The sequence below is a fragment of the Vespa mandarinia genome, chromosome 6 (genome assembly GCF_050613455.1).
Source record: "Vespa mandarinia isolate Hongniang chromosome 6, ASM5061345v1, whole genome shotgun sequence".
Classification (NCBI taxonomy): Eukaryota; Metazoa; Arthropoda; class Insecta; order Hymenoptera; family Vespidae; genus Vespa; species Vespa mandarinia.
Window position 1 is genome coordinate 4,981,143 of NC_140815.1, and position 24,630 is coordinate 5,005,772.

Consider the following 24,630-nt stretch of genomic DNA (forward strand, 5'->3'; position numbering starts at 1 on the left):
CGGTGAAACTTTTTCTTTTATCTCGAAAAGCTCAGTGATTTCTGCTGTACATATATATTTTCAGATATAACTACGGAGTACTCGTTCTAATAAATCACTAGCAGCATTGCGGACGGAGCAAGGAGAATTTATAACTCGCGACAAAATTTATTAACGCCCGATGACAGATTTCTTTGGTATACGACCATAATTTATCCATCATACTAATCCCAAGCGTGCAAGATCTCATTTATTGTGTAGCCGCTGGCGTAAATGCGAGGTGACGTTATAACGGTGTGAAAGAGTAAAATTTAGAAACGATCGAGTCTTCGACTTTCGAGAGTCTCGCGGGATTAATGTTTATCAGTGCACATTTTGTCGATCTTTACGACCTCGTTACAGATTTATTGTTATGTATCGATGATCAATATTTAGATAACGTAACAAGGAACATTTGAAATCTAATAAAGATAATGAGAAATACGACGAATAATAATTTTCGTACGAATATTAGATTTCTTATTTAGATTTTGTTAGATTTCTTAGTTAGATTTTGTTTTTGTTTTTTTTTTTTTTTTTTTTTTTTTTTTTTAACAACGATATCGATAATAAAAAAAGTTGTACGAAAAATATATATTTTTCTTCCATGTTATTATACAGAGGTCGGTAGTTGACCCTGTCGCGGCGCAACACCATAACCTGGGAATTGGATATTAAAAATGTATCCTATGCTAAGCACTTGTGAAATATTCAAATCCTTAGAGATCCTTGAGGTTTTGCGATCCCTAAAGTCTATGTATATGAGTAAGAGAATATATCGAAAGGTACGATCTCTTCGTTGGTCTTGTCAATGAAATGTAAATAGAAATCGTCTATGAATCTGTTAGCAAGACGTTTGGATTTATTTTCATTGCTTGATTCTTATTTACGAGGAAAGAGATCGGTTTTATTCACAATTATAAATAAATTACTCACACTTAACGCGAAAATGTAGAGGCTCGCTTCTCGTTTCGTTGAGGGCATTTGTCGCAGCGCATACGTAATGACCAGCGCTGCTCCTTGTAACGCTCTGCAGGACGAGGCTCTGATTCGACCAGATGATTCTTGCCGATGTATTGTGCGCCAGGATCTGGTTCTATAACAAGCGAGACAGCGTAGCTTGGATGTATTATATTGCGGCAATTGTCGTACAGGGAAGAAGCATTATGTTTTGCCGTCGTTTTCAGGGACGATAGCGTACACGCATCTCTAATAAAAGAGGTACGAATAAAATCCTTCTTTCTCTCTGGTTTTTTTTCCCCCGTTGTGCTTTCTTTTCTTTAAAGTTGCGGAGCTTGAAATCGTGATTTCATCGCTCGTTACTTTCTAATTTTGCGATAAATTAGAGATAACCACGGAAGAGATACCAAAGCTGTTCCCTTGTTGTGAGAAGAATTTTTTTCCCCTCTACAATTTATTGCTCTTTCGTTTACTGCCGAGTTGGTATCTCGGTGTGTAAGATAAAGAGAAAGGTGTATTACTAAATGTGTCATCTCGAGAACACGACGTTGTAAGAAATTGTCGTGTTGCACAGTAATGCACGTGTTCCTACGTTCCTACATTCCGTATGAAGAAATTGATAAATTTCTTGCAGGGATTCCATGCTTGAGAAAAGGAAGGTGGGTTGAATGTTGGTGAAAGAAGACGGGACTTATTCGAATGACGAATGAATCGAAGATTAAAGAAAAGAAAAGAAAAGAAAAGAAAAGAAAAGAAAAAAAAAAAGAGAAATACATGTAATTCGTCGAAGAGTCAATGAATGATTTCGCCGTAAGAAAGAATTTTCTTTTTATTTTATTTAAGGGAAGTATCATTCGTCATAAAACGTCGTATAAATGTCGCGAAAAGTTCCATCGGTCCGTATTAAAAATGTTCTATCGATGGAAACCGTTATAATCGACGAACGCTCGTTATAACCTGCGAACGATACTTCGTAAAGAAGACATCAAGCGTTGCAATTTATTATTCGAGTTACGTCTATGCGTAAAGTATAATAATGTATTATATTTCTCCCTACTGTCAGACGGTCGACGTGAAAAGAATATTGCTTCTCCTTTTATTGCGAGCACATTACCTGCGAAGTGGACATTTTCACCGAAATATGTGGCTCGATAACTTTCATGATAAAAGATACCGCTGTTCTTGTCTTTACTGCGGGCTTATACGCGACGATACTAGGATGGATATTGCAAAATTATTATTATTATTATTCGAAATGACTACTTGAGGATACCGATAATTATAGCGTTTCAAATATATCGCTATCATTCTTTTTCATATAATTTTTAATAATATTATAACATTAATATTTATAGTATTGAAAATTTTTGAAATTTTCGAAATTTTACGATGATATTTTTTAATAAGTTTTGTTTTCTTTGAATTTTCATTATAATGTAATGACTTTAAAGATTAGAGAATGAAAAAGACCGTGTTTCACATTGATTTATGTTTAATCGTTATTGTCCTTATTTCCGACTGATTCAAAATTTTCCAACTTCAAATTAGAAGCATAGAGAATATTCAAACGAGAGGACAAAGAACTACAAGAGTGCTTCTTCTCGGTTGTTAACATTTAATCGCGATCGTTGTCGAAAGAACGTTTCAGACAATATTCATGATTCTCCGATAACTCATATTCGAATTTTCTAATTAACCGTCTAGAATATTGTCTTTATTTTCTTTTCTATATTGATTATGGTTCTTTAATTTTATCACGCAATTATACAGAGATTCTATTTTAAACGAATAAATTAATGGCGTATATAACGGGATCAGTTTCGAAGGGCTATGAATAGCCAATATTCAAAATAGTCGGTCCTTTTATTAAAAGCCTGACGAAAAAGTTCATAAGCAAAAACGACGATTTCATTATCCTTTATCCACGTACTATTCGTTTTAATCGACTGGACGAACGGATATATCTAGTGAATTTGATTGAAATATTAAAAAAATGAAATAATATAAAGACGGTATTCATCGTTTCTTGTTATATTCTCGGTTTATCGAACGAGATAGGCAAGCCTTGTTTTATCGTTTTTCGCATTGTCTCTTTGAAGCATTAACAGAATAGATATTTCAAACGTAGTATCAATATTGACCTTTCCGGAAATACAGGAAGAGTAACCTGTGTTTGAATAACTAGATCGTATCGGTCAAATACATATTTGAAGTCGATTCGTACTTCCTCGTATACGTTATTAAACACTGGCTGGTGTTTAATCAAGCTAGACGCAGGAAAGGCAGATGGAGATTTCATTATGGTTTAGTACGATTATGTCGATCCCTTCCTTCATTTTCTTCTCTTTGTTAACTCGAGATAAAAATAGCAGGTGAAATGAGATAAATATCGAAAAGAAAATATTTCAAGATGAATAATCAAAATATATATCATCTTTACGATATAAAGAATATAAAATAATAGATAAAAATTCTAAATGGTATTATCCAATAAGTTTCTTTCATTATCAATCGTAGACATTGACGAACTATGTTATGTCAGACGCAACGATGTAAATATCCTTGAGTTATAGATCAGATCGTATAGACGTCTAGATATACGTACAGATAGAGAGGAGCCATTATTCGAAAGTTCCTTCTCTGTCTTTCACTGTAAGTCGTTTTCTCTGTACAGTCGGTGAGAGGTTAGCTTTTCTTGTTTTATTTTTCAACAACCCTCTTCCGTCTCTTTTTCTTTACTCCTTATATCTCTTTACCTTACAGTCGTATCCTCCATTACACCAGCATACTTTCCTTTCTTCTGTCCCATTGGAATCCGCTCTCCGAAGATAATTCGAAATCGATTTGAAACGAGGCTATTTGAATGTTGAGAGAAACTGCAGAGACTCCTTCGAATTTTTTTCTCTTCTCTACTCTTTCTTTCTTTCTTTCAATTCTTTCGATTCTTTCTTTTCGCCTTTTCTCCTTCTCTCATTCCTTTTTTTCTTTTTTTCTTTTCTTTTTTCTTTTTTTTTTCCCCTAGAGAGATTACAGAACAAAAAGAAAAAGGAAAATTCATTCGATTGTTTTATAATAATTTTCACCATGCTACGTGAGCTATTTCTTCGTGAATTTTCGCGTGTAGAATTTTCTTAATGGCAAAGTACTTAATTACTTGCGAGTGATTAAATGATCTCGCAAGAGTGGGATAAGAAACGGAAGATTGATCCGAGCGGTGAAATAATTGTTGGGGGCAGACTGATGTATAAGAAACGATTTGTTAACGGTCGCTCCTCGATTAACTTATATTAATTATTTGATCCGACGATAAAGCCCATACTACGAATCATTATTTGTCTGGACTAAGGGCACTCTGAACCAGAGTCTGACCAAAATCGATAACGGAAATGATGTTGTTACGCTGAAGGGATAAGATTATTTATAACTTTAATTTAAAGAGGAAGAAGAAAACAAAAAAAAAAAAAAAAAAAAAAAAGAAAAAAACCACATATACCCCTTCTATGTTCGACGAAGATGAAAGTAGCCGGATAGATGTTTTCAGCCATTAACATGCTAACTCAATTAAAGTACATTGTAATCTATGCAAGCGTAGTTTCATGTGGTCCAGCTAGGTAAGGAGAGTTAGCACGCTTAGCATAGGTTAAGCCTCGGTTAAATCCTGGGGTTTATCTTCGATTTACTTCGTACCTGCGAGCAAAGGGATGAAACTAAGGAAGGAACCGCTAAGTATTATACCTCGTTAGGAAAGATGGCAGAATTTAATGCGGCATGTACTCCTATTTACTTTACTTTTCGTGACCGAAAGACTATCCGGGAAGACTTTCTTCTTTCCTTTTTTCTTGTTACTTCGAACGATAAGCCAATATCGGCGGTGGTGATATCGTTCTTTTCGATTCTCTTTTCCGTTCGACTTTTATCTACGCGTCGTAGTAGCATCGATTTCCGTTCCTCGCCTAACGGGAACAATGCTGTCTTATAAAGGAAGAGCATCCAGCATTTAGAAAACGGCTAACCATTTTTCCACGTAGAAGAATACCGAGTCGCCATCAGAGAGGATAACCTAACGTTCCTTCGCGTTTTCTATCTTCTTCATCGTGAGAGGCAAAAGTTTGAAGTTTCCTTTCGTTCCTGTTGGCCCTTTTCTATCCAGTTAGTCAGACTCTAAGATCTCTCATCCTCTTTGTCTCTCTCTTTCTTTTTCTCTCTCTCTCTCTCTCTTTCATTCTCTTTTCCTCTTAGTTTTCTTTATCCACGTCTAAGGTTTTCTTTGCCGTTACGACAAAGTAGAAGGAAAGTAGCAGTAGCGAGCCTTGTATAGTCAGTTCTCGACTTTCGTTTATCTTTTCTTGCAACTAAGTCATTCTCCGAAAAAGCTACTATACAACCGCCGCTCGAATTTTCTCTCTTCTATATTCACTCGATCCGTTCCCTTTTATTTTCCCTCCATTCCATTTATTTATTTATTTTTTTCTTTGCCATTTCATCTTTTTGGCATATATGCCGACGAGAATTGAATACACTTTATCTTATTTTGTGGATATTTAACGAAAACTGAGAAAGTAAAGTTTCGTGATCAGAATGCTAATTGATAATTCTTTAATGTCGAAATGCGGGAGACTAGTTTAATGTTATTAATTTAATTTCCTTATTTAGTTTTGTCGAAAGCAACGTGATCCCTTTGATCGTTTAGTTTCAGGGTTAGAGGAACGGCGAGAGCTTCATCTTCTACAATATAATTAGGTTTCATGAGGTTTGCGCCGTAAATGGGGATCGACTAACTTCTCGGTCGTATCCATTCACGAAGTACGGATACACGGAAACGCCCTTCTCTCTCTCTCTCTCTCTCTCTCTCTTTCTCTCTCTCTCTCTCTCTCTCTCTCTCTCTCTCTCTCTCTCTCTATTATCCTCTCGTTGGATCTATCGCCAAGCGGCTTCTAATCGTATCACTCGAGTAAAGCGATCAAAATCGCTGGCTAACTTTGTTTATCTCTCCTCGTCTCGTCTCGTCTTTTATCCGTGACAACTCGTAGCGATTGTTCTCTCTTCAGCTTTATCTTGGCAAAAAGAACATCGTTGGTAAACGTAGGACTGAAAGAAGTACGAACGATGTATGCGGGTCACGTCTCGAATCGAATTCGTTTGCGTATGAAACGCAAGGCGCTCGTAAATGTTTGCTTTTGAAGTTGACGAGGCAATCGCGAACAAGTAGAACGATCTGGTATGCGTGACGCAAAGCCGTAGGAAAAAGAACGTTTGGAACGGAGCCCGAAAGCACAGAGCTCCATTTTGAGAATATTCTGGGTTTGGAATAAGGGTGGAATTATTCGCGGTACACGGTGTATAGAACGACCATTCTACAATGGCCCCATGCATTGTCTCGAACATTGCCGTTGTATAAACTAGCTGTTAACCATCGTCCTCTTTGTGTATATAAGCCTTCCCCAGTACTAATACTTTTTAATCTGACAACAAATTGAACATCATTTCGTACGATTGTGTGCTTTAAAAGAAGAAAAAAAAAAATAAAAGAAGAAAACAAAAAGAAAAAAGAGAAGAAAGAAAAACTTTGATCGTTTTGAAAAAAAGAAAAGCATTTTCTTGGACCCGAAGACCGTGAGATCTTTTTTCTCGGCTCGGTTTAACCGAAAGAAGATTATATCGATGAGAAATCGATCGACTGACGTAGTGGAATCTCTTAAATTCGGCACGTTTTCGTTCGAAGGGCGCAAAACGTACGAATACCTTGCCCATTCAATCTCGTCTTTAGACGTACCGATCTTTAGTCCAATTCCAAATAGTCGATCCACCGAATTTCTTTTCCTATTTTCGATCTTCGACGGATTTCCTACTGGCACTGGCACCGCGGGAGATGCCTTCCGGCCAAGAGCACGCTCGGATGCTAACATTCTTCCTCGAGAATTCGACGTGGTCGAAGGACCTTCTTCCAGGTCGGTCCTTTCCGGTAGCCAGATGAGAGGAAAAAAGCGATGGAGGTAGAAAGGGAAGAAGAGGAAGAAGGAAAGAAAAGAGCCTGGGGCGTTCAATCTGGTCAGACGGCGCAGTGATTCCTTGAAAAATTGCCAACAAGTCGCGGCTATGACTTCTTCCTTCCTTCCTTCCTCTTTCCTTCCTTCCTTCCTTCCTTCCTTCCTTCCTTCCTTCCTTTTCTTCTTTCTTCTTTCAAGGATTTTCCTCTCTTCAAAGGTAGTAGAAACCTTTTTATTCCGCTCTTTCTCCGTCGACAAACGGTCATTGACTTCACCATAGTCCGGTGGTTCTCGACTAGCCTACTTCATTTCTCGCTCGATAATCTTTGACGACCTCGGACGGTCTGTCCTTATTACGTCTACTCGAAATACCAATTTTCTCTCAAAAGATCGACTTGGGAAAAAGGAAATATAAAAGATAGAACCAAACCGCATTCAACGCGTTAACCCATTTGCATCCGTAAGCGGAATAATCCGCACATCACGATTGTCAATTATCACCAGCCGCGGAATATTTCGCTGGCGACTATGTTCACTTATCATCACCCGCGGAATATTCTGCTCTCAACAATATTCTCCTGTTGCTGTAAAATATTTCGTTTTATATTTATCTTATAAACAGTATAGAAGTATTTTGAGGCTTAAAAATTTCGAAATTTATCTATTATCACATTATCATCAAATTTTTCTTTATTCCTTGTTTTTCAAACTTCGTAGAATGTCTGGGATAAATGACGTTGTTAGCGTATTCAGATCTGTGACGATGAAATTGTTTAAATAAAATAGAGATATTGGAAATGAAATAGTTTCGTTGATTCAAAGATATATCATGCGAAGAGATTCAGATGTATCATACATATGAAATGTATGATGTTTGCTATATTTACGAATTTAGTAGGAAAAATAATGTAATGATTGTTATCGAATGAGAGATAATTAATTTATTGAAATCAAATTACAAATGTATCTATATTTGTTGAAAATTATTAAACATTTGTATTTTATTGATAGAAAAGGGTACATTTTAATGAAAAAAATATCATTTAGGTTAATATCAACGATCCCTTTTAAAATCATATAACGCTCAAAGAAGGATCTTTATGTCAAGAAAAAAGTATAATGATTATGCGAAATAAGAGAATCTACCTAATTTAAAATCTCACATCATCTCTTTCTGCTCCTCCTTCTCCTCCTCCTCCTCTTCCTCCTCCTTCTCCTCCTCTTCCTCCTCCTCTTCTTTCTCCTTTTTCTCCTTTCTCTCTTTATCTTTCTTTTTTCTTTTTTCTCTCATTTCGAATGTTCTACATTCGTAATCTCATACTTTTCGCTATTCTTCTTCTCATGAAACTCGTATCTCGGAGGTTCGCAAGCCACATATGCTGTGCTGTTAAACGAATCGTGTCGAGCGTGGGACTCGGCATGAAACGTCCATATGTGTATACGTATGGTATGTATGAGCACAAGTTCATATGCGTTTGTATATATTCACGTGTATGTGAATGTGACGGGCGTCGTGGCGTACTCGAGACTCAGAAGAGAAGAACTCGAAAGCGCCTAGCTTTAAAGAGTCGAGGTAGATAGCATGCTGCTCGAGTAGGTTGTTCTCTAGTTCGCTATGTTCTCCGACCTTCTCTCTTTTAACTCTCTTTCTCTCTCTCTCTCTCTCTCTCTCTCTCTCTCTTTCCTCCTCGCGTTCCTCTTTTCCTCTTCTTCTCGGCGTTCACTTTCTTTTGTTTCTGCCTTTTCCCGCTGCTCTTTCGTTTTCTCACTTTACACCGGACGTGTCGCAAACGTGCTTTGCCACTTGGCTACTAACGTAAAATTTATCGTTTCTGACGATTTTCTTCGAGGAAGAGAGAAAAATACTTTTAAAGATGCAAGCTAGCCTTCCTTATCGCAAATGCACACCAGTTGGAATTAATCATGAATTCAGATCGTATACGGTTGAAATTGATTTAATCAATTTTATCGTAAAAAAGTTATATCTTTTAATAAGACATTTTTTATTTTATCTTTGTAAAGAAAAAAAAAAAAAAAAAAAAAAAAAAAAAAAAAAGAAAAAAAAAATTTCACGAAAGGAAAAGAAAGAATATAGTTGATAATCATTGGTAAAACAAACGGGTACGAAGAACCTAGCGTGTATCTCGTGTTCGCGTCATTTGGACCAAGTGAGATATCCTTCATCGTCGTTGGCATGTAACGCACCGTCTAGCGCGCCGTGGACGACGTAAAATATTGAATCATTTGGAGGTTTATGTTTCTCTGTTGCGGTGAAGAGTAAGACCGTCTGGCGCTAAGAAACGAATGATGTATTGCATCTTAGAATATGGAATTATAAGGTAAAGCTTGGAGGCTTGGATGGAGAGTTGCTCCTTCTTTCTTCCTTTTAGTTCTCTTTTTTTTTCTCTTATTGTTCATGAGAAACAGAGTGAAGAGAAGAATGGCAGGTATATTTTCTCTTTTCTGCATTTTCGTTGGCAAAAGCTACGTTTCTCGTGTGTAAATGTTATTAAATTTGATATTTCATTTTGCGTCAAGAATGATCAGACGAGATCAATTGAAGACATTGAATGTCTTCGACGTGTTTTCGTAGAAACGAACGTTCTTTATAATTATTTCGCATTTGACTAGATCGTAGTATTTAATTAAGGTTAAAGAAAAATAATCTAAATCTTTATTAAAAGTCAAAACAATTTATTATCAAGAAATATACGCTCAAGGTAAAATAGACCGATTTATATAAAACTCAAGATTACACGTAATTAAATCCAATATTCATAAAATATATAAATTAATGTTAATGAATCAAATCTACGTGATTTTAATAAGCTTGAGCAAGTCCGAGTGTTAGCTTCTAATGTTCTCCAGGGAGGGTTTAAGTTCTGTATATTGAAATCTCACGGATAGGAGTTAATTCCCTTCTGCAAGGGTAACAAAGTTAGAGTTGCAATTACTACAACGTATTAATTTATTCAATCAATGATAACTCTCGAAGATCCGTAGGAGAGAAATTTAGTACATGGACATGGGCTGACATAGAGAGAAATGTGATCAATGTTCCGACTAGGTGATTTGTTTGGAAAACAGATTGTTTCATAGGAGATATACAATTTTATTTAACGTTTCTTGTTATTTGTATCCTTCTATCAAGGATAGAAAATCTTGGCTAATCGTTTAACATTCATGATAAATGTAAGATCTTTGATTTGAAAAGAAATCGTAGGAGTAGTTTAAGGATGACGATTGACCATAAAAGACATATTAGCGTTTCCGTTCTAGCAAAATCGTCTAATCTTTTAACGAAAATTCAAGATCGAAATCTAACGAAAACGAAACGTTCTTCGTGACTTGCCTCGAGGAAGCCGCCTTAACTGGATCCGGAATTCCAGAACGGCGCCCCGATCGAGTCGGGAGTGAAATTGATTGATGTACGGTCTGTCGAATCCGGCGGCGCTATACTACTCACCCCCTCCCTTCTAAACCCGCGTCTTAAACTCCATTTCGCATTAAGAACCGAACTTGTCGGATTGAATCTCGCGTGAGAAGGAAATGCACTCGGCCGATTCATTGTACGAAACCCATTACCATCGCTATGCACTATTAACAATCAATCGATTTGCGAAAGCAATAACGTCGATTTCAAAGAAACAAATAGAGAATCGTTTCGATTTTAGATTTCAAACTTTTCCTTTCTTTGGGATAATATTCGTAGAAGGGAATAATTGTAAGTTGAAATGCGTAAACGATTCCTATTCTTTAGATTCTTACGTTTCAACATTTTAATGTAACATAAAACTAGCATTTTATATTATGTTACTACTACTTGAAGAAACATCAGAAATATTTACGCTCGTTAAAACATATTGGTTGTAATATTGGTTGTAATATTGCGAAAGCCAATAAGCGCAACAGTAGCTTTTCGAACCTTTTAACGATCCTTTTCTCTTTTCTTTCGTTCATCGAAAAGAAAATAAATTGGAACAAGCTCGTCGAAGGAATCACGATGAAGAGATCAGCCGGTAAGGAGGTAATCCGATTGTAAGACGATGACGAACAAGAATAGAAGAGATTTGGATCGGTCGTTTTAAGAGATTTTGCTTTTCAGGAAAGCCACTAAGTCGCATCGTTATAAATTCGCGCTTATAATTTAGCAGTTAATTTTCAGAGCAACAGTTTGCGAGAGCGTGAGAGGGTTGGTTGTCGTTGGGTGGGTAAAGTTTGGGGTATGGTTGGTCGGTGTAGAAGTTGCCTCTTGGAAAAGTTTTTTTCACGCTACGACGTGCCTGGGATTTATTTTTTAGCGAGAAACTACGATAAAGTTTCTCGCGAGGACAAGACTTTGAGAAGCAGCGTTGTAGAAAAATATTTCGTCCTTTATAATTCCCCGGAGAGGTTATTCGTTTTACGTTTCGGATTACGAGCGTCAACTAAGGCATTCGTATAATTTCTCAAATAAATTCGTCGCACGATCGCGTGGCAAGCTTAGCGAAAGAGAGAGGAACTTGTCGAGCGAGAAGATAAAATGGTCGAAAGGGGTGAGTGCGGGAGAGGGGAGGGGGGGAGAGGGGGAAAGAGGATCGTTCGCCTTCGCGTTCGGACACGCGACGACGACATTAATAGAATCCTTCCGTCGTGCCGGTTGGTAAAGTCTTGCCGTTCGTTCAATCTACTTTGCGAAGAAAGATGAAGAGTAAAGAGAATCCTTTCAACTAACGCGCCCTCCCTCTGAACTACTTCCCCGATTGGCTCGTCCATGCTTCACCCGGTTACAAGACTTTTCTATTGTCCTCGTCGATGCTAGGGCCAGCTTAATCACTGCACTCCATTATAGCACCCAACGAACGTATCTTCTTTTTGTCCTTCCATAGCTATTTTTCCGCATCTCTTTTCTCCATCCAACGTGCTACTCCGTCCTTCTTAGATCCCATTTTCTTTTTCAACTCCGTTTCTTCTCTTTTTTTCTCTCCCTCCCTCCCTCCCTCCCTCCCGTCCCCCTTCCCTCCTCCTTCCCTTTCCCCCCAACCCTACCCCCTTTTTTTTTCTCTTGTCTACTCGACCGTTCGTCCTCGCTCTCGATTCTTTCCCCTTTACGATCGGCTCTCAAAGGGCTATTATCGCTACGAATAGTCGACGACGTTTTTATAATGATTCGTCGCGCGCTTCGAAATATACCGTTAAAGAGAGAAACGTTCCTTAGGATGACGACATTTAACTCGTTATACTTGGAAAAAAGTAATGGAAAATTCGGTGAAGCGAGAAAATGGATAAAGCGATCGTACGGTAGGAAGAGGAAAGTACATCTAGGGTTTGAAAAGTCCAAATGCGACAGCCGATAGTATTTTTCGATCGTCCTTCATTATCGGGTAAAAAATGAATCGATGCCTTTCCTGATTCACTTAAACAGAACAAAGTGTATTATTTGAATAGTTCAATCGCGATTGGGTATAATAATGAAGGATCGACAATGATCAATAGTATTGCTTTTATCATTCAGAGTATTGGAAATATTTGGTTCGCTGTTGTTCACTCGATCTCCTTCTCTTTCTCTCTCTCTCTCTCTCTCTCTCTCTCTCTCTCTTTCTCTCTCTCTCTTTTCTTTCTACTGTATGTATATCGATCGAACTACAAATTATAGCTAGCTTCGTAACATTATAGGTCCTAAATTAATTTTGGAGAATTGTTAGTTACCGAGGACACTCGCGAAATTGCCATTGGTACAGTAATAATTTGATAACGAATCAATTTTCTCTATCGTAGCTAAAATTCATTTTCGTATTTGTACGTACTAACTCTCGCAGGTATCATACTTTCAATCGGAATCACCTGCAATTTGTCTTTTTTATATCATATTATATACGTATACAAAGCCGCGTACAAACGTCGCTCGCTTTCCTTTATCGGTCTACGCTTTTTAACGTTAAAGTAATTATATTCGCGTGACAAAGGGTCAATGTTGCGTATACACGTTATTCTAAAATGGTGCAAATTTGATAGTCTATAGACATCATTGATATCGTTTTCCGATAATGCCGATGTTTTATGAAGAACACACCAGTTTACAAATAATACTAATCTCTTTCTATGAACAACGATGACTCCAGAATTAACGTTTCGAATATAATTATTGCGATCGTCAAGGTATTTGTTTTTTTTTTTTTCAATTCAGAAACAATATTAATGATTTGTGAAACGTTTATTGTGATTATTCACGGGATGATGTTTTGGATGTTGAAGAAATACATTGAATGAGAGAATCATAAAACGACAAAAACGAGGAAATTCGTTTTGCTTAGATACGACGTGTTTGATTCGTAGATCGTTTCCATTCGTGTTGATCGCGTCGGTTTACTCGCATCAGTTTTACGAACTGGTTTTACGGTTTAAGCATAAATCGAGGTCGAGAAAGTTTGAGGTAGAATCCTTCGTGTAAGAGAGCGAAGCGATGCGAAGAAAAGTCGTCCAACGACAGAGAGAGAGAGAGAGAGAGAGAGAGAGAGAGAGAGAGAGAGAGAGAGAGAGAGAAGGAGCAAGGGATTCTGGCCTGATGGTAGCTCGAATGCACCATAGATGATAAAGGTAAGAGATAGATAGATAGATAGATAGATAGATAGATAGATAGAGGAAGAGAGTGAGAGAAAGGGTGAGAGAAGGGGGGAGGAGGTAGAAGGGTAACGGGATTACGGCAGCCGGGTGCTCCTACAGAATGAAGTCGGATCATATTTTTAAGATGCAATTTCGACGGAAATCTCTTACGCAGTAGCAGCTGCTACCCGCTCACCGTTAGCCCGTTTTCTGCATCCTTCGCAAGCTACGACGCATATCCAACGAAAGGTCGCCTAGAGTATGGAAAGGAGGAGTAAAAGAGAAAAGAGAAAGAGAGAAGTACGTAGGACATGACTTCCAGCGCTAGGAAGAAGAGGGACGATAATGCACTCCGAGTTAAAACGAAACCTTGGAAACGGAAGTCGTAGCCGTGAGAATCGAGACGATTATGCTGCTCTTGATTTATCGTTATCATTCCGACGGGTTTAAGTTAAGTAAAGGTCTTTTGGAGCGCAAAAAAGAGAGATCGGTTAAAAGATTTTCTCTTTTTATTATTTGGATTATTCAACTCCCGTATTGAACTTCTCGATCGTACGTTTACTTTATGTTAATATCTATTATTTGTAACTACTAGAACCATCTCTTTCTCAATATTGAAATATATTCCATCTCTTCTTGAAAATCTCGTAAAGGCTACGATTGCTACGTACATACGAGATTACGTAGCTTTGCGTTTTACATTTATTTTTGTAAACAGAAGTAATATCTGAAGTACCAGGGAAAGTTATCGAAGAGTATACCCATGAAATTTTATGATACATTTAAATATTCAGAAATCTCAGAAAATCGGATCTCACGTAGAATTTTCGTTATGGTTTCTCGCGATGCAATAAAACGATCGAAATTAACGTTTAGTGTTATGCGCCGCGTTTCGATGTGCGATTCGATCAAAGCGATTAAAATTCAGGAAAGATACGAGTAAGCGTACTCGTACGTGTTAGAGAGAGAGAGAGAGAGAGAGAGAGAGAGAGAGAGGGAGAGAAATAGATAGGGAAAATTTGTTCTTGATGGCTTGGAATTTGCATTCTATGAGAGATTTTCTTTAATTGTTACTAACGATATTATAAGAATGCGATCCTATCTATTATATTTGCTGCTAATTATAAGTACCAATCGAAATAGATTATAATTTCTATAATTAACGTAAAGGAAAGTTTGAAATGAGTCTCTTCATAGAAATCCCACGAGGATCTCGTTCTCTTCTTTTTCCGTACTAGCGACGGAATTGCATTGAAGTACTTAAGAAATTAGGACATTATAAAATTAGCCACGATTATCGGATGAATAAATCAATTATAAAAAAAATAATGATTAGAATTAAAATAGTAAGTGTATTGGTAATATTTTAAATAGTTTGACGTTGCGTACATTGCAATCGTTATGTTATGGATATTTAATTGTTTTACGGTAACTTGTTTTTCAAGATCATTCGTTGAAATTCATATCAGAGGAAAATGTCGCGATTTAGATTTTTGTAAAATAGCAGATCGATCGATAGATCTAACGTATTATGGATTTTATAAGATCTATCATTTCCTTTTTCATTTTTGAATGCACTAATCTTACCTCTTACATATACTCATAACGGAAAGTTTTACAATTTATTTACGATTGTCAAGCTTTTCACAAATGGTCGAAAACAATTCGGAATATAGTTTCGATCGATTCGTTAGATTTAAAAAGGAAATAGATCGAGAAAAGTATTTACCGTTTTTCCAGTGGATGTTAAAATCTGGTGCGTCGCGACGTAAAGAATGCGATATATTATTTCGTGAAACGTATAGGTCGATGCAACCCTCTAATAAATGTTTTTTCGAAGATAAATTAGACCAATTCGTTGTCAAAAGATTATCCGATTTGGATCGTTCGTACTTTGTGTTTCTTGTAAAAATTGACGAGATTAATGGACACGGTTGTTTTTTATTTTTTTTTTAAAAACGGAGAAATAAAATTTATCGACGTTCCGAACATTCCGACGATCCGGATATGCTGCTTCATTTTTGTTATGTCGGATTCACCTTTTTCTCGCATTTCCGTATTACGCTTGGATAAAAATACAATCGATACGTGAATAAACTTTGAAAAGTTTTATAACAAATAAAAAAGACGGAATCGTGTGTAAATTATTAAATTCGAAAGATCAAACAAAATGTTTACGCTTTGAATCTAACGATGAAAAAAATGGAAGATTTATAATAGATGTCTCTTACGTCGTGTATCCATGTTAACTTTGACCAGGATGGATTGGCTCTAATGTGACACTCGAAATAAACGTCGTCGCCTTCTTTAATATCCTCCGGACTAAGGGTTGATCCGAGATTTAATGAAACGATCGGAGGATCTGTAAAGATAAAGAAAATACACATTCATCATTTCATTGTAAAATAATTTATTTTATTTATTTCAGGAAAAAGTAAAAGTATTATAAGAAAAGATCGTTGATAGAAATATTTTTATGCAATTAAGTATTTATATATTTAGAAATGAAGACACGAGAAATAGTTGCTCATTCGCTAGAGAGAATGAAAATGAACAAAATAGAGAAACGCGCGGATAGGTTGGAAGAAAATTAGTAATAGCCATACGACTAGTCATGACAGGCAACACCCTCGAACTTCTGTTATGGGACACGTAGGAAATGGAGTGTTCCTCTTGCCTGTCTTCTACTATTTTTCCTCATAGCGAGGGAATAGGATGAAGGGCTTAGATACGTTTTATCGTTTGGGCGGACTCCGCCCTCGTAGAATTTCATCAACCTGATATCAGCTTAAGGGGCACGTTCGTCCTCTTCGTCCTGTAGAACGGGTGCGACCTGTCTATCCTTCTTTTCGATAGGAAATGTCGTCGTCGTTTGCTGTTTTCGCAATCCTCCATCACTTTTGCGAATTATTCTAATTTTATATAAATAAGAAGAATGAAAAAGTGATTGATAGATATTATCTATTTATTTCAATGATATATTATTTCTATATTTATATTAATGGATATTACGATTTATTATATTATTATATTTATATTTTAAGATGGTTAAGTAAAGAATACTTTGAAAGTGATAGTAAATGTTTTCTCCTTTTTTCAAGTCTTTTCATTTCATTTAATTCTTTTAGAGTATACGAGAAAAAATAGACTCTATTCTCTTCTTTCGTTACTCCTTGTATCTTCTATTTAAAGAGTTCATTACTTTAATGATGTTGTGTCTTATTCAGTGTCTGTTTTACAGTTTTTTTCTCTGGTTTCTTTACAAGATCTTACACTGTATCTCGATAAATTTTCTTTGTTTTCCCTTTGCTACGTCATTTCTTATCTTTTCTACAGGCATCTACTCCTTTTAGATAGTATTAATTAGCTTGATCACGTCAGCTATACTCTCCATTTCTTTCTCTTTCTTTCTCGTTTCCGTTCTCTGGCTCGACAAACATAGCGGACGCTCTCTTCGGTAATTTTCTTGGATACGCCATTCGTTTCGAACTTTTCCTTTTTTCGTCAAGATTTTTGCCCAGACTCACAATAAATTCTTCCGTCCTGTTCTTTTCTCATTCTGAACGTTCTTTGCGAATTGAGCGACTAGGATGACAACGAGGACAACAACAAGGACGGCAATGAGGACGAAAACGAGAACGACGACATCGGCGAAGAAAAGCCGAATGACTTTTCGTGCGAGTATAATTTGAGGGATGCTTTGGGACAGCGAACGTAATTGAAAACGTGACGTAACGTCATTTTCTTCTTCTTGTAGATATCTTTTCTTCGGCTCACAGATCACGACCAGTGTCTTTTGTTCCCTTTCTTTTCTTCTTTCGCTTATCTTTTCGACCATGCAACTGACAAAAAAATGCAAGTATTATTGGAGCGCAGTGAGTACATAAAAAGTGATTAAAAGCAATACGACAGTAGGTGTTACGAATCTTTTTTCAATGATAAAATATTAATTTCAGAATTACATTGGATAGAGAGGAATCGATAGGATAGAAGGAGTTTGAAGATCGATCGAAATTTTTCTCAACAATGTTGACACGAAGGAGAGTACGGCCATTATTCTTTTCATGTCCTTGCTCCTCTCCGACGTCTGTCTTCATTTCAATATTCATCGCTAGGCTCGCCATAACTCTCGACAAGTCGGAACGTAAAGTTTACGAGGTCGGATGAGCGTAGTCGTGTGATAAATTTGACCTCCATGTAGAAGTAGGAATGGGATCGACGTGCGTCCAACGAGGATATACGTGGAACGGCTGCCACCCGGTATGTATCGCGAGCGGACCTACATAGTAGGTACATAGCGCGTTGCTATGATAAATAAAAAGGTCCTCGTAAAAAAAGGACTCGACGTTCGTTTTGTCTCTCTGTCTCTCTTTTTGTGTAGTCGAGCCTTTGCCATTTCGAACGGTACGATCGACCAATGAGCTGTCATTCGTGTATAATAAGTGATCGAGAGATCAACATGGGATCCAGACCGAAAGATTACGCTGAAGAGGCGTCACGAAGGGGGAGGAGGAAGAGGCGGACAGGAGGAGGAGGAAGAGGTGGAGGTATATGCACATAGTTGAGTTTCCAAAACGGGATCGAAAAAAATAGAGTTGTCGTCGGTAGATCAAAGAGAACGCGTCGACAGGCTGTACTCGTACTCTCATCGATATTCTCCATCTCTTCATTGTAGGATCCATTCATCTACACATTCGTCAACATTTTTGATTTGAAATAAACTCGCTCAAAGATGAAAATGAAAAAAGGAGAGAAAGGAATAAAGGCCTTTTTTTCGTTTGTTTCTTTTTTTTTTTTTTTTTTTTTTCTCTCTTTTCATTTGCCAAGTCGTATTTGTTCACAGTCGCGACAAATAGTCGAGTTAATTATGCATGGAAAAAAAAAAAAGTTGAACAAAATGTGAACGAGCGTGTTGATCCATCGCGTATCTTGCGTACGAATAGATCGGTTTTTCAGAAAATCGTCGGACTCGTAAAAATAAATCGTCAGGCGGTTCTGTCGAGAGCTCACAATCGAATCGGTTACCGATCGCCATTCTTACGTAACAAGCCTCTAAAATCAAGCCAAAATCGGAACGTCATAAAGGGAGCTTCGGCAAGGATTACGAAGAAGCATGAGAGGATAAGATGACGGGGAGGGATCAGAGGAGGAATTGAAGACGAAAGAAATGGAGTTGTCGCTCGTAGATCAATCAGAACGTCCGAATTCATAGACAGGTTCCTTTCACTTTACGAGTCACCCTCGTTGAGAGATCTCCCATCTTTTTTGGTTTCCTTTTCTTTCTCGTTTCTTTTTACGACATTTCACCGAGAGATCGCAAGGGAATAGAGTAGGTTCTCGCGTTAAGGAAACGCTATATATAAGACTGAAAGGTGGAGGGTGCTGGTTCTTCGCTGAAATTTCTGCTGTAGCTCGCGAGAAATCTCGCGCAGATCCTTTTATTGGTGCAATAAAAGTAGCGCTGTCGCACGCGCGCGCGCGCGCTCGCACGACGCATGAAATAAAGAAGCTCGTAAAATCGGTCGGTTCGGTGACGCGTTGCGAATGAGGATGAGATTGCCGATGAGAAAATGGCTGATTCCCGTTTCTGTTCTTCTCTTTTCTTTTCTTTCCTTTTCTTTCCTTTCCATTCCTTTCCTTTCCTTTTCTTTTCTTTTTTTTTTTACGATGTTCGCATGGACCAATAATATCTTTCAAGGTGTAACATGTCGTACGTGTTGAAAATTACGTTTTTACGACGTTCCGCGTGTTATTTCATATAATTTGACTCGAAAATTTGTCATAATAATCGATATCAAAATAGGCACCATTTTTAAAATGGTTAACTAATAAATATTTTTGATTTGAGTACGTTGAACGACTTATGCGTCGTCAAACATATTGTTTTCTCTTTATTTAATATTATTATTATTTTAATATTATTATGATATTATTAGTTTTATTATTTTATAGAATTTGATAGTAAAATTTGATTTATTTTATTACTTTTTCCTCTTTGTCTTAACTCCAGCAATTTTTTTTTTTTCTTTAATATCGTATACTTACATACAACGTCAATCTTCCATGACTTTTCAAGAAAGAGTCCTGTCACATTTGGATTTTCTGCCCTGCAGGTTATTGATTTTCCATGATCTTCCACACCTGGTTCGAATTCCACCAGGCTCAACGTACGATTTTCGCTCCTCTCTTCCTATAAAATATACAAATGCAGTGAAAGAAATTATTACGTGATTATTAATATGACAGAGAAATGATATCCTAGATATATTAAGTATATTAAATATTAAATATTATCGAGTTTTAGATTGGCTTAACATTGAAAAAGTTTTATAAATTAATGGAATTAAATATTATCGGATAATGCATATACAATTTATTGTTATGGCGTTATCTTTGAATTTTTCAATTTCCTTAATGATTATTTATCGGGGAAAAATCAAAAAGTGAAATTTAAATTGTACAAAATTGATGAAGGTATGAATTTATTTCTGTTGCATTCTATGTAAGTATATTAATTACTTAAAATGATTCAATGATTATCTTATCGATATCTTAACTATATCTTTACGTATTATCGAATTTATTAAACTTATAACAACTTTCAATGATGTTAACGTTATTATGAATTTTTATAATTGGCCATTACTTCAATAATCTATGCATCCATTATATTGCCTTCTCACGTATAATACTCGATAAAAAAAATTTAAGTGTATTTGTGGATCGAATTCATTGCATTTAAATTGAGGTCACCCATTCGATTATGAGCATGTTCTATATGAGATCCATTGTAATCGGAGGGAACTGCAAGTAATATTATTTTTATATATCTATAAACTGTTAAATAGTATTAAAAATTGCTTGCAGTTTTAAGGTATATTTTCTTATACCACAAAAGCTTACCAGACGTAAAATGCTTTTCCACGTTACGATACATATAACCTCTTATGCGGCTAACGCACCATTAACCAGAATATGAACCTTATGTACGGATTTGGAGTTTCCATTAAAATTTTTTTTTTTCTTTTTTTTTTTTTGTACTTCGATGAACTCATTTACTAGGATATTGCATTTGCTCTATTTCCCTCCTTTGCCTCTAACTTAATATTCATTTATCGATTCTCTCCTGTACATGTAATTAACATAATTATATCATGTAATCTGTATTACTAGCAAGTTGATTTTTCGTAAAACAAATAAAGAAAATAATAAAATAATTCGTACTATATATTTAAGAGAATAGTTAAATAGATAGTAGACGAGAACAAACAAAATTAATTGTACAATTCGTGTCGTGAGACTCGATAAATTTCTCTCTATCTCTTGATATCTATCTATCCGTCGAGTCCTTTCCGTCGTGCAAATGTGTACACCAAATTTAAACACGGTGGTTTCGTGGTTGAATGTAAGAGGAGAGTTAAGGATTGCAAGGAGCGCGAGGTGCGACAAGAGAAACGAAGGAATAGCAGGCGACAGCCTGAGTACACGATACGCGTTAACGGAAGATGTGTATGCGCTTTCGCTGAAGCAGAAGTCCCAGTTACCAACTGGAATATCTTGTTAAGGAACTCAGTGAAGGTGTCGGACTTCGTTCTCTTGTAAGTACGTTCCAACACTTGTATAGAAGCCAAAGCTCACGATCACCAGTTGGTAGTAGAAGTCAAACGAGTTTCTTTCGAATGATTATAGAATGGAGGAACATCGTTGAAAGACCAATGATTCTATCAAAGAGAAGACGAAAGATTTCTTGAGATAGTTCAGAACAATCTCAAATTCTTTGAGATATTTTCTCTACGAATAAATACACTTTCGTAGAAAGTTTATCGTGAATTCGATGTAACTTTAGTAAGGAGAATTCTCATTAAAACACAAACGACTCTTTGTGAAGTGAATCGTGGAAAAGTCGAGTTAGTAAATGTACGACGACTCCTTTATGACAGCGGTACCGGAAGTAACGTTTAATTAGAAATACTTAAAAAGTCTATTTGTGTCTGTAATTTTCGAAATTTTTTAACATTTCGTAATATACTCGAGACATCAGCGAACCGCTATCAGTTTTTTACTATGTTTTCGTAATCAAGAAGAGTAAAGAAGAAAACAGAAATAAAAAGATAGAAAGAGAGACGGGTCAGGAGTTAAAAGTGACGCCGAAAGTCGAGATCTTCGTCCTTAACTCGACGGTTTTGCCTGTACTCGACATTTTTAATTTCGTATTCAAAGTCCGATTGCGCTCAACCCGTTGCCTCGCTCCTACTGCACTTGGTTTCCCTTCTTTCCTTGTATCACCCTCCACTTCGCATTAACCTACTCGAGTTTTACGAGGGTTTCGTTTTACAAAAGCATCTTTTTATTCGTTTTCTCTCTCTCTCTCTCTCTCTCTCTCGCTCATACTTGCTTTCCTTTTCTCGATTTCTCCACCTTCTGTACTTGCCGCTCGAACTACTCTCTGGTATTACCTTAACAACGAAGCGAACGTAATTTAAGAAAAATAACAATTCCTTGGGTCATCCGGAACGCATTTCGAAAGCCGTAACAAGTTGTAGATGTAACAGTAGGTAGCGAAAGGATAAAGATGAAGAAGAAGAAGAAGAAGAAGAAGAAGAAAAGAACTAATTCAATGGCGCAAGATGGCAGATGACGGTTGCCACGAATAAAAGAAAAAGAAAAATATATACGGCCACGTCCAGTATGGTTAATTTTGGTTGTATTAAGGTCGAGAGCCAGCTCGTAAGCAACCGTTATGTGCAACATCTGCACGAAAATTGTACTAGTTCCCTTTCTCTTATCTTTTCAACGGAAGGAATCAAATTGTTTTCGTCGACCTATCTTAAGACGAAAAATATTAGAACGTACGTAAGAATTCTTGATATCATTTTTCACATTGCCTTTTCTCTTTTGTTCTTCTTCTTCTTCTCCATCTTCTTCTTTGTCGCGTTGTACGGTTGACGAGAGGAACGGAAGTAAGTGTCTTGACTACGTAAAGAGTTGATTATTAAAGGGTGGCTTAGAAGGGTGGCACACGCGTTTCCGTGGATTTTCGAAAATCATATTTTCTGCGATAGTTATATGGCATCCTCGTTATCTCGAGTCAGGAATACGGCTTTGTCTACTATATCCTCGGATTTACCTCGCTTCGCTCTTCGAAATTCACTCTCTCTCTCTCTCCTTCTCCTTCTCTCCCCTCTCTCTCTCTCTCTCTCTCTCTATCTCTCTCTCTCTGTCTCTGTCTCTCTTCCTCTCTGTGGTTGTCTTGCGCGCACGTCTCCATTCTCCATGGGCTCCATGCGTGTCCTCCCGCAGGTGAGGGAGAATAGTGGAACAAAGAGCAGAGGAGGAAGGACGGAAGACACCGAGGTGGATGGCTATAGGATAATCAGGATGGTAATACGGTAGAAGTGCTATACGTGATCCGTCGGCTACAGGATCTGCTTATGTTAATATCTATCCTTGCCTCTATCCAAGCCCTTCTTCCTCGAACGCGGACAATTCTACAACGGTCGAGTCGAGCGTACCCTTTCTCTTCGAACCCTTGAACCCCTTAGACCTTTCCCTTACCGTGCTCAAAGCTCCTACTCCAGGCTTATATTTTATTATCTCGTACTTAGGAGAGACGCCAGGGAGAATTTTAAAGAGGCACGTCGGCACCTTCGACGTCGTTCTTGAAAACGAGACTGTGGTTGGAGGTACACGAGCCCTTATCAGTCGCTCGTGCTACCTGTCACGAACGAAATGCCCGAGATTCTTCGTTAATTGTTCGTACTTTGAAATTAACGGGTCGAATTAAGCGCTGACTCGGTAACGTCCCAAGCCGTCTGTGTTCCTCTTCTTCGACGACGTTCCCGCTGAGTCCTTAAGTTTTTACTTCTTCGACGTGGCTAAGAATTCGTTAATGTTTCGCGTCGATCCCTTATCTTGCAATTTGCATTTACATTTGGAATCGTAATCGTGCGCCATTTTCGATTGTCCTTTTTCCATAGATGCTCCATTTTTAATTTCATCTTTCTTTACGTTATTTAATAATCATTGGCAATAGCGTTAATAACCTTAAGTATAGATCGATCTATTGTTATTAGCAATTATTTTATAGTTTTATATAAAAAAAGATATGTATCGTGAATGATCGAGATCAAAGTAAATGACACAAATGTTTCTCAATATTGTAGGAATGGTCGATATTTTGGCCGATATTACTCGTTCAATCGTGAGAATTGTTAATGAACTACACGAAATTAATTAGGGTCGTTCGTCAGTATGATATGGACCCAACAACGAGAACAGTTTCGACATATATGCTCAACCATGTTCGAAAGTTACGTTTGTAATTTTGAATTATCGATAAATGTTCCATCCCTTGGGATCGTTGGAATTTAACTAGGACGATACGAGTGTGGAATACTTAGATCAGGGTCAATGACGATTTTAAATTTCTAACGAGCATGATTAAGGAAGAAATAATAATTTAATTTTTGAAATAATATATGAATTGTACGAGCATTCTGTTTACGAGTTTACTAATCGTAAGTACAATTTTACTATAATGAAATTTTTCTTGTAACACGTTTATAGGGATTCTAAATTCTTTTGACACTTTATAAAATCTGTTAACACGTTTGATAGATGCGTAAGAAAGATTTGTAGCCTTTCCTTTCACCACTATTACCGAGCTAGCCCTTTGGGAAGTCAACGCTAATGTGCTCTTTGCGATACATATATTATGAGGTAACATTGGATATTCCCACAGGATAAAAGCTCGATTCTGCGGTCATGTTCGTCCCTACCATACATTGCCGGACACTTTAAAAGGATAGTGAAGTTGAATGCTCGTTTAAATCTTATTTGATCTTAAATTCAAACTAAAGTTTCAACTTCTTTCGATGGATAACGATAAAATTAAATTTCAATAGTTAAACGAAATTTCTAACGAAACTGAACTGCGAATTAATACGATTAAATCGAAATGACATAAATAATTTAATCCTTTCTCGTGTGCTTTTGACAAAAAATACTCGATCTTCAAATATAATTATATAAGAAGTAAGAATAACGTAAGTAAAAAAAAACTACGCTAAACAAATGGAAATAA

General features: G+C 36.9%; 1 protein-coding gene across 1 annotated transcript in view; it reads right to left on the reverse strand.

Annotated features, from left to right (window-relative positions):
* Positions 1–24,630, reverse strand: part of LOC118440970 (kin of IRRE-like protein 1) — a 282,991-nt gene that overhangs the window by 21,267 nt on the left and 237,094 nt on the right. The window contains exons 8-10 of the mRNA XM_035864751.2: positions 19,593–19,737; positions 15,779–15,909; positions 955–1,114 (exon numbers count right to left, since the gene is read on the reverse strand). Of these exons, the coding sequence (XP_035720644.1) occupies positions 955–1,114; positions 15,779–15,909; positions 19,593–19,737 (436 nt within the window). The remainder of the gene's footprint in view (positions 1–954; positions 1,115–15,778; positions 15,910–19,592; positions 19,738–24,630) is intronic.